The 13,291-nt window shown below is 38.4% G+C and overlaps 1 protein-coding gene across 2 annotated transcripts; it reads left to right on the top strand.

The window, feature by feature from the left end:
• The first annotated feature begins 289 nt into the window (after positions 1 to 289).
• Positions 290 to 13,020, top strand: ATP6V1D (ATPase H+ transporting V1 subunit D). 2 transcript variants are annotated; one of them, XM_061180942.1, is made up of 9 exons: positions 290 to 458; positions 4,659 to 4,776; positions 5,921 to 6,000; positions 7,364 to 7,431; positions 8,161 to 8,205; positions 9,308 to 9,411; positions 9,867 to 9,933; positions 11,120 to 11,198; positions 12,322 to 13,020. In XM_061180942.1, exons 1-9 carry the CDS (start codon positions 418 to 420, stop codon positions 12,461 to 12,463), a joined length of 744 nt encoding a protein of 247 aa, XP_061036925.1. In that variant the 5' UTR covers positions 290 to 417; the 3' UTR covers positions 12,464 to 13,020. The 2 variants fall into 2 exon arrangements, with proteins under 2 accessions (XP_061036925.1, XP_061036926.1); XM_061180943.1 differs by lacking the exon at positions 290 to 458 and adding an exon at positions 474 to 587.
• The last annotated feature ends 271 nt before the right edge of the window (positions 13,021 to 13,291 follow it).

Raw genomic sequence — 13,291 nt, 5'->3', positions numbered from 1 at the left:
GAAGCTTTAGTCAACCATGAGGTGGCGCTGTGACCAAAGATGAAAAGTGGAGGAAGAGAAGGAGTGTACTCTTCCCTGTTCTTGCGCCTCGCCCTGCGCAGCCGCCTGGGAGCTGGAGACCGGGGGGTGGGGGGGGTGGGGGCTAGAAGACGAACCGGAAATGAGGGGCGATTCCGGGGTGCGCGCGCCTCAACATCCGGGCATCGCCTTCTTCCTGTCGCCTTCCCCACACCCGTACCCCCCCACCCCTACCGACAGGAAGCGGAAGTGAAGAAGGCGTAGCCTGGCTGCCTCTTAGCAACGCCAGGGGGTCACGTGACACAACCAGCTGACTCAGGTGGAGCAAGACTCAGTGGCTGGGCTTGTTGCAGCCGCGATTGCCCGGCCAGGGACCCGGGCCGAACAGTCATTGTCAGAATGTCGGGCAAAGACCGAATTGAAATCTTTCCCTCGCGAATGTAAGTAAAAGAATGGAACGAACAGGTGTTCAGGAAGACCTGCCCGAGCCGCTGTCCCTCCATACCCTGGACCAGCAGCGGGGCTTCTTGTTTCCTGGGCCGACCCTCAGCTCTCTCCAGTCTCTTCTCGTGAGTCCAGGGCGAGGCTCCCTGAGGGGCCCCTTACACATTCCTCTGAGTGAACCAGACTGGACAGAGCAAGTCCAGCCTGTGAGAACAGGCGCCCGGCCTGCTGGCATTTTGTAGAGATCCGCTGACTTTAGTCATTAATCGAGCCATTCATTCCATATTCCCTTATTGATCCGGACACTGGATTTATATAACTATGAATCGTCGCCACTCTTGCCCTAACAGAGCTCACAGTTTAGTGGAGGGATATACAAGCGGACGAAGTTTGATAAATGCTTTGAGAAGGGAAGTCTACTGCGGTGGGAAGCAGGCTTCTAAGCCAATTTGGGGGTTGAATCGAATCGCCCTAAAGTGGGCGTCAGGTTCGATCTTGGATACCCATACTCATTTTCCAAGATCCCCTGAAATGTCACATGCGGTGGGAAGCTATACCTGAATTTCCGAGGCACTCCTTTTGTTCTGTCACCATTGCATCTCATTCAGACTTCTGTTAATATCACCCATCACATTGTAAAGCGCATATTTGTTTATGTATATTTACCACTGAACTGTGAGCTCTCTCCAGGATGAGAAGTGTCTTGATTATTAATCCACAGAAGGTCCACAAAAAATGTTACTTGAATGAACCCATGCCGTGGAATCTGTTCAGTTGTGGCCTCCTTTCTCTTTGGGCCTGAATTCTTTGTTAGGAGAAAAATTTTAAGTTTTCTCAAATGTGCCTAACAACGTGTGGAAGGTAAAGATTGTTCTTATTTGCCCTCTCCCCCTCCCCCTGCCCCTCTTCCTTTTCCTCTTTTTTTCACTGAGGAGCAGAAAATCAGTTTTGGTTTTGACACTTAGATCTTTTGATTGTGGTCCTGTCTCTTTGGGGGTGTTCTGTTGTTTTTCTTTATTCTGACTTTTTCTCAGAGAATCTGAGGATGCTTAAAATAAGAGTTATATTTAAACCCCAAACCTAGATTTCTGTACCTACCTGGGTGGCTACAGCTTTTAATGAAATCAAGGGGTTTTTGTTTGGTTTCTACCTTCGCCTATTGACTTTCTAATAGCTGTTCGTCCTAGGTGGGAAGTAAGTCAGTTGTGGAGAAAGGCAGTGCCTGTGAAATAGATAAGGATCAGGACTACCCTGGGGTAGTGAGGACTGTAGAACTCCCAGCACTTAAAGACTCTGACTCCATCCAAACCTCTGCCCTAAGAGACACCAGACTCTAGCATGGCTTCTGGTAGCCTAAGGCTAAGTTCCTAGAATGACTCCAGCCCCTAGTAAAATGCCTGCTTGAGAAAACTCATCCAGCCAGGAGAATTTACTCTTTGTTCTATGCAACACCTGAGACTATGCCCCTGACCTCCCTTCCTTAATAGCCTGCTAGCAGACACAGCTGGCCTCGTGGCATTTCCAGTGCCCAACCTTTTGGAATTTTTCTCTGACTGGCATCCACTCTCACTCTCCTCACTCATTTTAAAATGCCTAATCACCTGTGCACAATCAGAAAGGAGCTCAGCTCTTTCCCCTGCTGTCAGTGGTTACTGAATAATATCTGTTTTCACAGCTTTAACTAATGTCTGGCTGTGTTTATCTTTGATAGTAGTCAGAATGTTAACATTTTGTTTTTTGTTTTTACTTTGAGACTAAGAGGTGAAAATACACTCTTTGGGCTTAGACAAGAATGATAGGTTTGTGAAGGTGAAATTTGCTATTTGAGAGTACTCAGCTTGCCAATTGAGAGGAAAATCAGGTGCAGGAAGTAACTGCTTCTCTAAATATTTTCCCCAAGGCTTATCAGCAGGTACTTTGTCATGTAGTCAGATGTTTTTGATTCAGCTGGAAGCAAAGTCATCATCCTAGCTGAAGGTCAAACATTTTTTGTAGGGCCAAGCAGCTCTGTAACTTGTAAAAGAACAAGTGTTTAAAGAGCGAGGCTAGAAAATACACTAGTGACTTCTGTTTCAGACACTACTACCTTACAGTGTTATCCTGTGAAATGGGGTGTCACCCACTTAGGCACCAGAGAGAGCAAAACAAGTTTAGAGTGGAAGCAAAAGAGGCATGAAGGATTTGGAGTCAACAGAAGTCAGTCACATCCAGGTTCTCCTACATACTGGCTATAAGCCCTTGGGCAAGTCACTCTTTGAGTCTCAAGAATTAAAATTTGTCTATTTCATGAGAAAAGAAATTAAATATAGGAGGAAATTAAAATTAGCGTGGTGAATTCAGTTTTATGAACCAGTTCACCTTTTTACTGTAAACTTGCTGCCATTTGCAGTACTAGGATTTGACTTAAATTTGGTTCAACTCTTTGAGCCCAAAGTCTGGTGGTTAGTGTCAACAACACGGTATGTTAAGTGTACACATTGGGGTGCATAGCTCTTGCTCAGGTTGGAAGCTGAACCAGCTTCACTTGGTTAGACCTCCAATGAGGCTAGTCAGTGCAAATTCAGCCACTGATAGCTAGTTTTTCAAAGACAGAACTGTTCACCTGAATTATGTCCCCTTAATCTATAGGTGAGGCAGTATGGCACATGGTTGGGGTACAGTGGACCTAGGTTTGAACCTTGGTTAAATCCCTGGAGTCAGAAATCTGTTTTAGGTCTTGCTCTGCGTTTTCTTCACTGAGTGACTGTGGGAAAGTCATTTCACTTTTCTGAGCTTTGTTTTCCTATCTTTCAAGATAATGTCTAAAGCCCCTTCCAGCTATAGAATTGTTTTAGTAACCTTTGGCCTATGGTAGAAGATTCAGTATAATCTAAGAATTTAGTCAGAAGTTTAGCAAAAACTATTTTGCAGTTGGTCATAACACCAGTCATATGAAATTATGTCCCCTTAAACAAATCACTTTAAGTATGTTATACAATTGATTATTGAATCTTATTATCCACTTTGTTTTTCTCATTATTAAATTTTATCTGGCATATGGTAGCAAGAATGGAAATGTCAATTTCTGCTGTTGCTTTCTTGACTTTGGTTTTGGGGTTTCTGATGGGAAAAGATTGAAATAGGGAGGTAAGGAGATATCAGTGGCTTGTCACTTCTCAGAAGTGTTTACTTATATGTGTCATTTGTTACCTGGAGTCATTTACAAATTAGTAAAGTGATTGGTAGTAGACTCTTAATTGATGATATCAAAACACTTCAATGCCACACTTTTAATGGAAAAAGTGATAAATGACTGTGGTATGAAATACAGAAGGTAAAACAGAATATAGTAGTAAAAAGTAAATCCATTCTTTTCACTCAACCTAATTTTCCGAAGGAAACTGTTACCACTTTCTGTGAACCTCTCTAGAACTATTCTCTTTATCTATATAAGCACATTCATCCCTTACTGTGCATAAGTGAGACAATGTAATATGAGGAGCACATGCAGATCTACCTTCCTCTTTTATTTTTTTCCTTCCTCTTTTTTTTTAATGGCTTCATATCATTCTGTTGTATGATGAACCATGATTTGTGGAACATTTAACTTGTTCCCACCCTTTTGCTATTACAAATAAGGCTGGACTACTCATCCTTGACCTTGTACATGTTTTTGTGTGCATGTGGGAGTAAATCAGGGGGATAAATCCCTTAAAGTAGAATTGTTGGTCCTGAAGGTAAATGCATTTCAAATTTTGATATGTGTTATTGGACAGATTTTTTTTTAATTCTTAGTGCATCCCTAATGGAAACATATACTGTTCTAACTCACAAATCAAGTAAGTATTTAAACTATGCTGGCATCATAAAATAGTTCTAATAAATATTTATTAAATCATAATAAAATTTATTAAATTATTAACCAATTATTAAGTAATAATATTTATTATAATAATTATTTATTAAATTATTAATGTTAGTAACTTATTTATCAAATTATTAAGTACTTATTTATTAAAGGATTGTTTCTGTTTTAAATAAAAAAGACTTCTTATTTATGGAACACTGAGGGTGGAAATCTACAGTATTGAGAAACCAATTAAGCCTTTCAGTTACAAATGGTACATATTCTCGCTCTCATGACATCAAGGAATTAGCATAATTTTAACACCATATTGGGGAAGTATTTTTAAATGTCTTTAACTTTATTTACATAGGGCACAGACCATCATGAGGGCTCGGTTAAAAGGAGCACAGACGGGTCGAAACCTCCTAAAGAAAAAATCTGACGCCTTAACTCTTCGATTTCGACAGATCCTTAAGAAGATAATAGAGGTAGAATGAAGTTTGCTTAGAATTGTATTTATTTTAGAAGTATCTATGGAAAATCCAGCACCACGGCCGTTGGCATTTTAATTAAACTTTTTTCTTTCAAAAGTAAAAATGCCATTATAAATGTAACAAGTTTCAGAAAGTACATTTAATAAGATTCAAACTCTTTACTCTTGCCCCCAAACCCCACTTGATCTACTCTGGCCCCTGCCTGCCCCTCTGATCTCATTTGGAGCTTTTTTTCTAACATCCTCCTCTAGGACCTTTGCATTAGCTGTTTCTAATGCCCGAAATGCTCTTTCCCCAGTATTGATTATAACTGTCCTCTGGCCTGTCTGGTAACTTTCTACCCACCTGTCCCAGTTTTTCTTCTCTTTCAAAAAAATTACTGGGTATTCTCAAACATTAAATATTCCAGATTTTAGAATCACTGTGCCATTAGGATTTTGAGAGCAGTATAGTGAATTTAAAAGATTAATTTGAGCAAATCAGCATGGACTCATTCAGGAATAAGGTAGGCCCTTCAGTAAAGATTCAGTTTCCTATTTCTTAGTGCCTTTATTCCAGTATTTTAATTATAAAACTCATGGTTTTGCAACATTGTTAGTAACCATAACCAAAACTGTTCAAGCAAAATTCGATATATATATTTTTTTTCTTTTTTTCTTTTTAATTTTTAAATTTTATTTATTTTTGGCTATGTTGGGTCTTCGTTGTTGTGCGCGGGCTTTCTCTAGTTGCAGCGAGCGGGGACTACTCTTCGTTTTGGCGCACGGGCTTCTCATTGCGGTGGCTTCTCTTGTTGCAGAGCACGGGCTCTAGGCGCGCGGGCTTCAGTAGTTGTGGCTCGCGGGCTCTAGAGCGCAGGCTCAGTAGTTGTGGCACACGGGCCCAGTTGCTCCGCGGCATGTGGGATCCTCCCGGACCAGGGCTCAAACCCATGTCCCCTGCACTGGCAGGCGGATTCTTAACCACTGTGCCACCAGGGAAGCCCGAAATTGGATATATTTATTTTATTGTTACCAAATCAATATTTACATGTACACCTGGTGTAAAATACTGATGGTTGTTAAAGGAACATGATTATGATATGATTTTTCCCTGTAAAAAACTTGCTTGAATTGGCTGTTGGTTTTTGCTTTTCCAGACTAAAATGTTGATGGGTGAAGTGATGAGAGAAGCTGCCTTTTCACTTGCTGAGGCCAAGTTCACAGCAGGGGACTTCAGGTAAGAACACTTAAGTGGGGTGTTTTGAAAAACAAAGTGCTATCATGTTCATAATTTCATTTAAAAGCCTCTTTTAATTTAAAAAAATACATAAGCATTAAAGACAAATGATATAGTAATAATAAGAACACTTTTAACCCCATCACCTTAACACTTTTGTGTTTATTACCACCCATGTGTATCTGTTACATAGTTGCAGGCACAGAATACTTAATATTTTACAGTCCATTTTCATTTAGTATTGTATCATAAACATTCTTCCCTATTTTCACATAGCTGCATAATCTTTAGATGTATGATAATGTATTAACGTTTTCCTGTAATGGTGGGCCTTTGGGTTGATTTTCAGATTTTTGGATTATTAGAAAAGGTGCCATGAACATCTTTATGTATATATTTTTTAATTTCTGTTGAATTATTTCCTTAGGAAAATTTTTGAGAATGGAATTGGTTGTTTAAAGGGCATGGACTTTATGGCATATGTCAATATGTGCTTTACAAAGTGTACAAAATGGCTTAGTTATTGCTTTACATATGTTTAGTTATGTCATTTGATTCTCCAAATAAGCCTGTGAGGTGGACCAGGCGAGCATTGTTGTTCTCAGTTTAAGTTCAGTGCCTTCCTAAAGTCAAATGACTACTCAGGGGCAGAAATGGAAGTTTTCGGGGTTTTTGATTTTAGTCTTCTTTACCAATAACACAGTGCCTCCATTCTTAGTTTGTGTTATCTGGGAACATTACCTGTAGACAGTCTTACAGCTTGAGGGGCATAAGACCTTTTGAAGTAGTAGACTTTTAATTTTTGCCAGTGTTGGTAGGATAGCAATTTGCATTGACTTTTCCATGAGAGGGCGGGAATTAAGAGTGTGTATGTGGTATGTGAAAGTGTTTTAGGGTGGTTATGGGGAAGACACTTTATTTTGTGATAGTAACAGGTGGGGAGTCAGACAAAGCCAGATGGAAATTAGATAGATTCCAAGGTAAAGGAATTGAACTCCTGCTTAGACACACCTAGAGGTTTGAACAGCAAACCCAGAAGGAAGGAACGTTTTCTCCAAATTACATTAGTGGAATGAAAATCCCTAAAGTCACATCCATGCACCACATGTCTGATTGAAAACTTAAGCAGTCCATGTACATTAAAATCATTCTTTGTATTCTTATGGCTAATGTTTGAATATTGTTCATACTTTGCTCTCTGAGGCTCTCCTCTGGTAGCAGTGATTGTTCTTTTCTGAAAGAAGACAATCATCAAAGCATAATCGTAACATCTTACTTTTGTTGAAGTCACCTGATGGGTCCCTGATGGTTTATTTCTCACTCTAAAAACTCAACTAAATCAAGGCCTTTTCTTTTTCTGCAGCACCACAGTAATCCAAAATGTAAATAAAGCCCAAGTGAAGATTAGAGCAAAGAAAGATAATGTAGCAGGTAACTTTTCAACCCTTTGGAACTCTTAGCGGAGAAAAGATAACATTTTAAAATTAACCCATTTATACAGCAAGATCTTGATGGCCCAATTAATCTTTTCTCCTTAGACAAAGTTGATTGGCTTTACATGTTAAAACTATTGTTTACTGGTGGTTGCCAGGGGATGGGGGTGGGGAAAGCTATTGTTCAGTGGATGTGAAGTTACAGTTATACAAGATAAATACATTTTAGAGAACTGCTGTACAGTAGTATAGTTACAGTTAATACGGTGTTGTGCACTTAAAAACTTAAGAAAGTAGATCTCATGTTGAGTGTTCTTAACACATACACACAGGAAAAGGGGCACAAATCTTTTGGAGGTGATGGATATGTTTATTACCTTAATTGTGATGATGGTATCATGGGTATATGCATATTTCTATACTCATCAAAATGTATACATTAAATATGTGCAATTATTTGTATATTATGTATACCTCAAAGATGAAAGAAAAAAAACAAACAAACATTGTAACAACCAGATCCCTTACTAAGGATAATCTGATTTTTGAATAGGAATGAACACTTAAGAAGGAAGGTTTCTAAATTCATTCATTGAAACCAGTTACAGTTCCAGGCAATCTCTTGACTTTTGAGTATTTGCTGAAAAAGAAACACAGGAAACAGTGGTTAAGAAACAGTACTTCAAGGACATGTTTGTGAATCCATATATGTTTCTGTGTTTAACAGGTGTTACTTTGCCAGTATTTGAACATTACCATGAAGGAACTGACAGTAAGTGTGAAACTTTTTATGTGTGTGTCTCTGGGTTCTTCCAGTTCCTCTTTAAATGAACCTTATTCTGGAAAATGATGATAAATAGACCTGCTTAGAGTTCAGTGGTTCCAGTGTTGGAAACCTTCATTTTTTTTTTTTTTTTTTTTTTTTTTTTGCCTCCCCGGGCAGCATGTGGGATCTTAGTTCCCCGACCAGGGATCAAACCCGTGCCCCCTGCATTGGGAGTGTGGAGTCTTAACCACTGGACCGCCAGGGAAGTCCAGAAGCCTTCTTATCAGATACATTTGGGACAATAGTTTATCAGTTAATCAAAAAAGTGTTATTGCAGGGAGTCACAAAACATTGTACATTGCTTAAAATATTTTATTTCAACCTAGAAATTTATAGAGTCATTTGCAATTTTAAAAATATAAGGCCATGGCCTTTCTTTGAGTATGAATCCACTGATTAGACTTCCATGTTGTCTTTCTGCATAAACCACACCCATAATGCATTGTTTATAATTTCCAGTTTGGGTCTTTTTAAAGTAGAGTAAGATCTCAGACACTGTGATACAATCTGAATGCTGAATCTTCCTAGACTTTTATAGCCAGCCTGCCCAATTTTTTATAATTGTCTCACCTTTTCCTAATTTGACAGCATGTTTCAGGTAGTAATGCATCGTTGTTGAGTCTTTCCAAAGTAATCAATTTTCTTTCATAGAAACAACAATATTCTTTCTTTGGCCCTCATATTAAATTGGTTCACATCAAATATTTAGTACTGCTTGAATAAAGAAGTAGAATATTCTAGAGAGTCACCTGTTAACAGAGAGTGTCAACCGTACTGGGGCATCAGGCAGTATAATCTACAAAGGGAAGGGGTGCATTGGTTAATCCAGCAAGCTAACTTCTCCTATAGTTAGATTTAGAATAGTATCCTTGTGCAAAACTATTCAGCAACATGTCCTACAGTTTTGGGGGAGTGAAATGGGCACTTAGTGTTTGGGTTAGTGAATTTGTTTTTCCATGTTTGGTATTATTCTGACTTATCTTCTTTTGGGAAGTTTATGGGGAAGATTACACCCTAAACACACATGTTGTCTGACTGGTTCTTTCAGGTTATGAACTGACTGGTTTAGCCAGAGGTGGCGAACAGTTGGCTAAACTGAAGAGGAATTATGCCAAAGCAGTGGAACTACTGGTGGAACTAGCTTCGCTGCAGGTAAGTTTCTGAAATGGTGGCTTCTGCACCATTGTCCCTACTTTTTACTACTAGCAAAATGTTTGTGCAATGGTATAGTTTCACTCTTGGCTAGGTGAGAACAGCAATAGTCAATATAGATTTAAATGCAAATATAATATGGTTTATGCATGAAAGCCTTTTTTTCCCCCCCCTTTGTAGCCAGTTAATATATATCTAGGTCATTAGTGTATGATTCTCTTCTCTTGCCATTTTTATAACTTCAGGTGAGTCTGAAGGAAACAAATTCTAATAGAATGGAAATCATGTTAGCTCTATGGAAATCTCATAAGAATTTTCTGTTCTTTAAGTATGTTGAAAAGAAGTAGTCTTGGTTTCCAAATGTTTTCTACAAGTGCTGAGTGAAGGCAAGTGGTGGACAGGGCATGATTAGAAAGACTTTGTGCTTACGTTATTTATTTATCTTCTTATTTTAGACTTCCTTTGTTACTTTGGATGAAGCTATTAAGATAACCAACAGGCGTGTAAATGCCATTGAACATGGTGAGTGTAAGCTGCTGTGAGGCTCTTTGTAGATCCTCTTGTCCGCACCTCCACATTTGTCACGGACCTACTAGGAATCAGGCACTGATCGCCCGGTGAATAAGATGTTGCCCCTGCCCACAGTGGGAAGGGCAGTGAGTCAGTAATACAGATAACTGTTAGTAAATCCTGTGATAGAAGTGTGTGTATGATTTAGGGGGTAGTTAGAGGAGAGTGGTGAGTTAGAAAGTACAGAATGTTTTACTCATTTCTGATTATTCATGAATAAAAGGTGAAACTATTTCTCAAGAGCCCTAACGTTTTTGTAAGTTCTTTCCAATGACTGAGTGATAAATGTTTTTGAACACATGAAGTATTAAACTTTAAATCTCTCTTTCTTAGGCCTTATGTCCTGTTCTCTTGCTGTTCTCCTTGATTTCTAAAAATAAATTTTCCCATTGGATGCATTTATTTTCCATCTCTCATTTCATTATTTTAAAACTATGACTGCTGAATGTTGTCACAGTACTCTTTGCTTAAGAAACTCAGTTTTCATTAAAGAAACACTTATTCAATTTTAAAGTAAGAAAGGAGCAAAATTTGAGCAGCAAGGAAATTATTTTGCTTGGGCTCTATTAGTGTTAAAGAGGAAGTTATCTCATTTTTTAAAAACTCAAAATACATTTCCTGACTGCTTGCTTGTGCCAGCCTCTTGCATGGAATTGCAAGCAAAACAAAATGGATAAGGTTAACAGTTCCAATTCACAAGGAGTTCACATTCTAGAAGCAGAATAGGCAAATTCTGTGTAAAGTAGAACCTTATGATTAACACAAAATTCAACTTACTGTATTCTCTCTGCTCAATGCTCCAGTTTTTAACAGTGGATTGCTGTTGTATTTAAAATAACATCTGTGGTTCAATGTTACATATTCATATAAATTCAGTATATTCAGTGTTGTATATATCATGGTCCGGTGTTACCTGTCCATAGAAAAGACAGTATGAGGGCATATTCCAAAATATTTATAATAGTTAACTATAGAGTGGTTGGATTATACTTCATTTTATTTCTTTGTGTTTTTGTTTTTTGCATTAAATGTACATTTATTTTACAGTTAGAAAAAATAAGTTAGTTATACAAATGAGCACTGGCAATTTGAAAAAAGGTTGGAAGTTCTCACTATGTATATATTTTTTAAACCCTAGTCATCATTCCCCGGATTGAACGTACCCTTGCTTATATCATCACAGAGCTGGATGAGAGAGAGAGAGAAGAGTTCTATAGGTTTGTTGGAATTTGCAGTTATTGATCATTTTTTGTTTTTCCATATTCCAAAAGCTTGATTTGCTGAGACATGTTGGCTTATGTTCTTTAGAATTAGCACAGCTTGGGACTTCCCTGGCTGTCCAGTGGTTAAGACTCCACGCTTCCATTGCAGGGGGCATGGGTTCGATCCCTGGTCAGGGAACTAAGATCCCACATGCAGTGCAGCGCGGGCAAAAAAAAAAAAAAAAAAAAAAAAAGAATTAGGACAACTTGTATTTTATTCTGATAAGAAACAAGAAATAATATTGCCAAAGGCTGTGGAGACAGATCTGTGCCAAGTTTTGCACACACCTAAAATATGGCATCTCTGAGGACTTAGGCCCTTCAGAGAAACTATAAATAGCCTCGATAATTCTTTAAAATGAAACAATGGTTTAGATGGGGTGTCTCCCACATAAAAAGAAACTGGAATTAATCAGTCAATCAACAAATATGTATTGCATGTTGAAAATGTTCCAGGAGAAAGTATAAAGTACTTGGGGGCATTACATGATAATATAAATCATACCATTAGAGAGAGTACTTGGAGAGAAATGATACCTGTACAGGAATTAGCTCTGAACATTTAGGGCTAGTAGGGACAATAAATACTAAATAGGTGGTGTGCAGGGGTCAGTGTGTCAGTTTCAGAGAAGTGGAGATAGGTGAAGGCAGGCGTATTCAGGAAAGACATCGCTGTCTTGGACCTTGAGTAGCATCTGAGTATGATTTATAATCGTAAATAGCAAAATTTAGTTTGTCCTTCAGTTGATGTGCAGGGTTGTGGTAATCCAGATTGAATGATCCAAAATTTTAATGTCTGAATGCTGAAAACCTGTTCCATTATCAGGGAATGGACATCAAAGTTTATTTACCCTGAGACAGGAGCTTTTGAAATCATTTATTAGCCTAAAATATGTGTGTATTCTACCTCAAATCTTTTTTTTTTTAAATGGGTTATAAATATGTTACTGAAATTGAAATTAATAAAGGTAGAATTTTGTTCTACTTTGTGTTTATTATCCTTGTTACAGAACTAGAAGAAATCAATTCTACTTAGTACCAAAACAGCATTCAGAAAATTCCCTCCTTTATTTTATAGGTTAAAGAAAATACAGGAGAAGAAAAAGATTCTCAAGGAAAAGTCTGAGAAGGACTTGGAACAACGGAGGGCAGCTGGAGAGGTGATGGAGCCTGCTAATCTTCTGGCTGAAGAGAAGGATGAGGATCTTCTCTTTGAATAATCTTTCCTGCTGATTCTTTCAGAAGGCCTAACATGGCATCATTTTAATTCACGGTGTGTAGGTTTGGTATGTGTGGCTATTTAATTTTTGGTCTAAGAATTTCACCAGTTGTAAAATTCCCTGATGTCCGTTTATGGGATTACCTTTGCACAATCATAGTTCAGCAACCATTTATCACCAATGAGATTTGTAGAACCTGCCCAGAAACTTATAGAATTTATTCTGCGAAGTGTCACCCTACTGCACTTACATGTCTGTTGCAAGTGATCTGCTTACCAACATATTAAGAAATTCCCCTTAGGAAACAGCAGTGGTCTCAGGCCAACACACATAGGACAGCTACTGCTGGAACACCCTTTGTTCCTACCTACTTGCACACCATTGTCTGAGATTGCTGCAGCCATCCTTGTGTTAGTTACTGTGGGACTTCTCTCCTCAAGCTTTATGAAAACCTTCACTTATTCTTCCTTGAATGACAGGTCTGTCTTGTCTGTCATGGGAACAGTTCTGCCAATTCAAATGTGACTATGGTAATAAACAGTAAAATGATTTAAAAATGCGTTGTTCCTTTTTAATGAATTTACTGCTAAGTTGTGTTCTTATGCTCAGATCACCACATGGGATTGGCATCCAAAAAGAGCTTTCTCTGCAGACATGTATGAAGTGGGTAGCTTCCCTTTTCCCCCGCTTCATATTTCAGTGTTTTACTAATAAACTTACTGAGGTGAGTGAGTGATTGTTGAATTCTGGGATACTAATAAATATGACTGATTGCCAATGAGTTAAGAGGGCTTATTATTACTGCTGTTTTTTCTAAGAAAAAATACT

This window comes from Eubalaena glacialis, chromosome 2 (assembly GCF_028564815.1).
Source record: "Eubalaena glacialis isolate mEubGla1 chromosome 2, mEubGla1.1.hap2.+ XY, whole genome shotgun sequence".
Lineage (NCBI taxonomy): Eukaryota > Metazoa > Chordata > Mammalia > Artiodactyla > Balaenidae > Eubalaena > Eubalaena glacialis.
This window is presented reverse-complemented; position numbering and strand designations above follow the sequence as displayed.

What these genes read in the sequence shown, in the direction of transcription:
- ATP6V1D (XM_061180942.1), top strand. Translation starts at nt 418, where the DNA reads ATGTCGGGCAAAGACCGAATTGAAATCTTTCCCTCGCGAAT. An exon ending in GAAATCTTTCCCTCGCGAAT is followed by an intron (nt 459 to 4,658) that starts GTAAGTAAAAGA and finishes TTATTTACATAG; the next exon opens with GGCACAGACCATCATGAGGG. An exon ending in AAAGAAAGATAATGTAGCAG is followed by an intron (nt 7,432 to 8,160) that starts GTAACTTTTCAA and finishes TGTGTTTAACAG; the next exon opens with GTGTTACTTTGCCAGTATTT.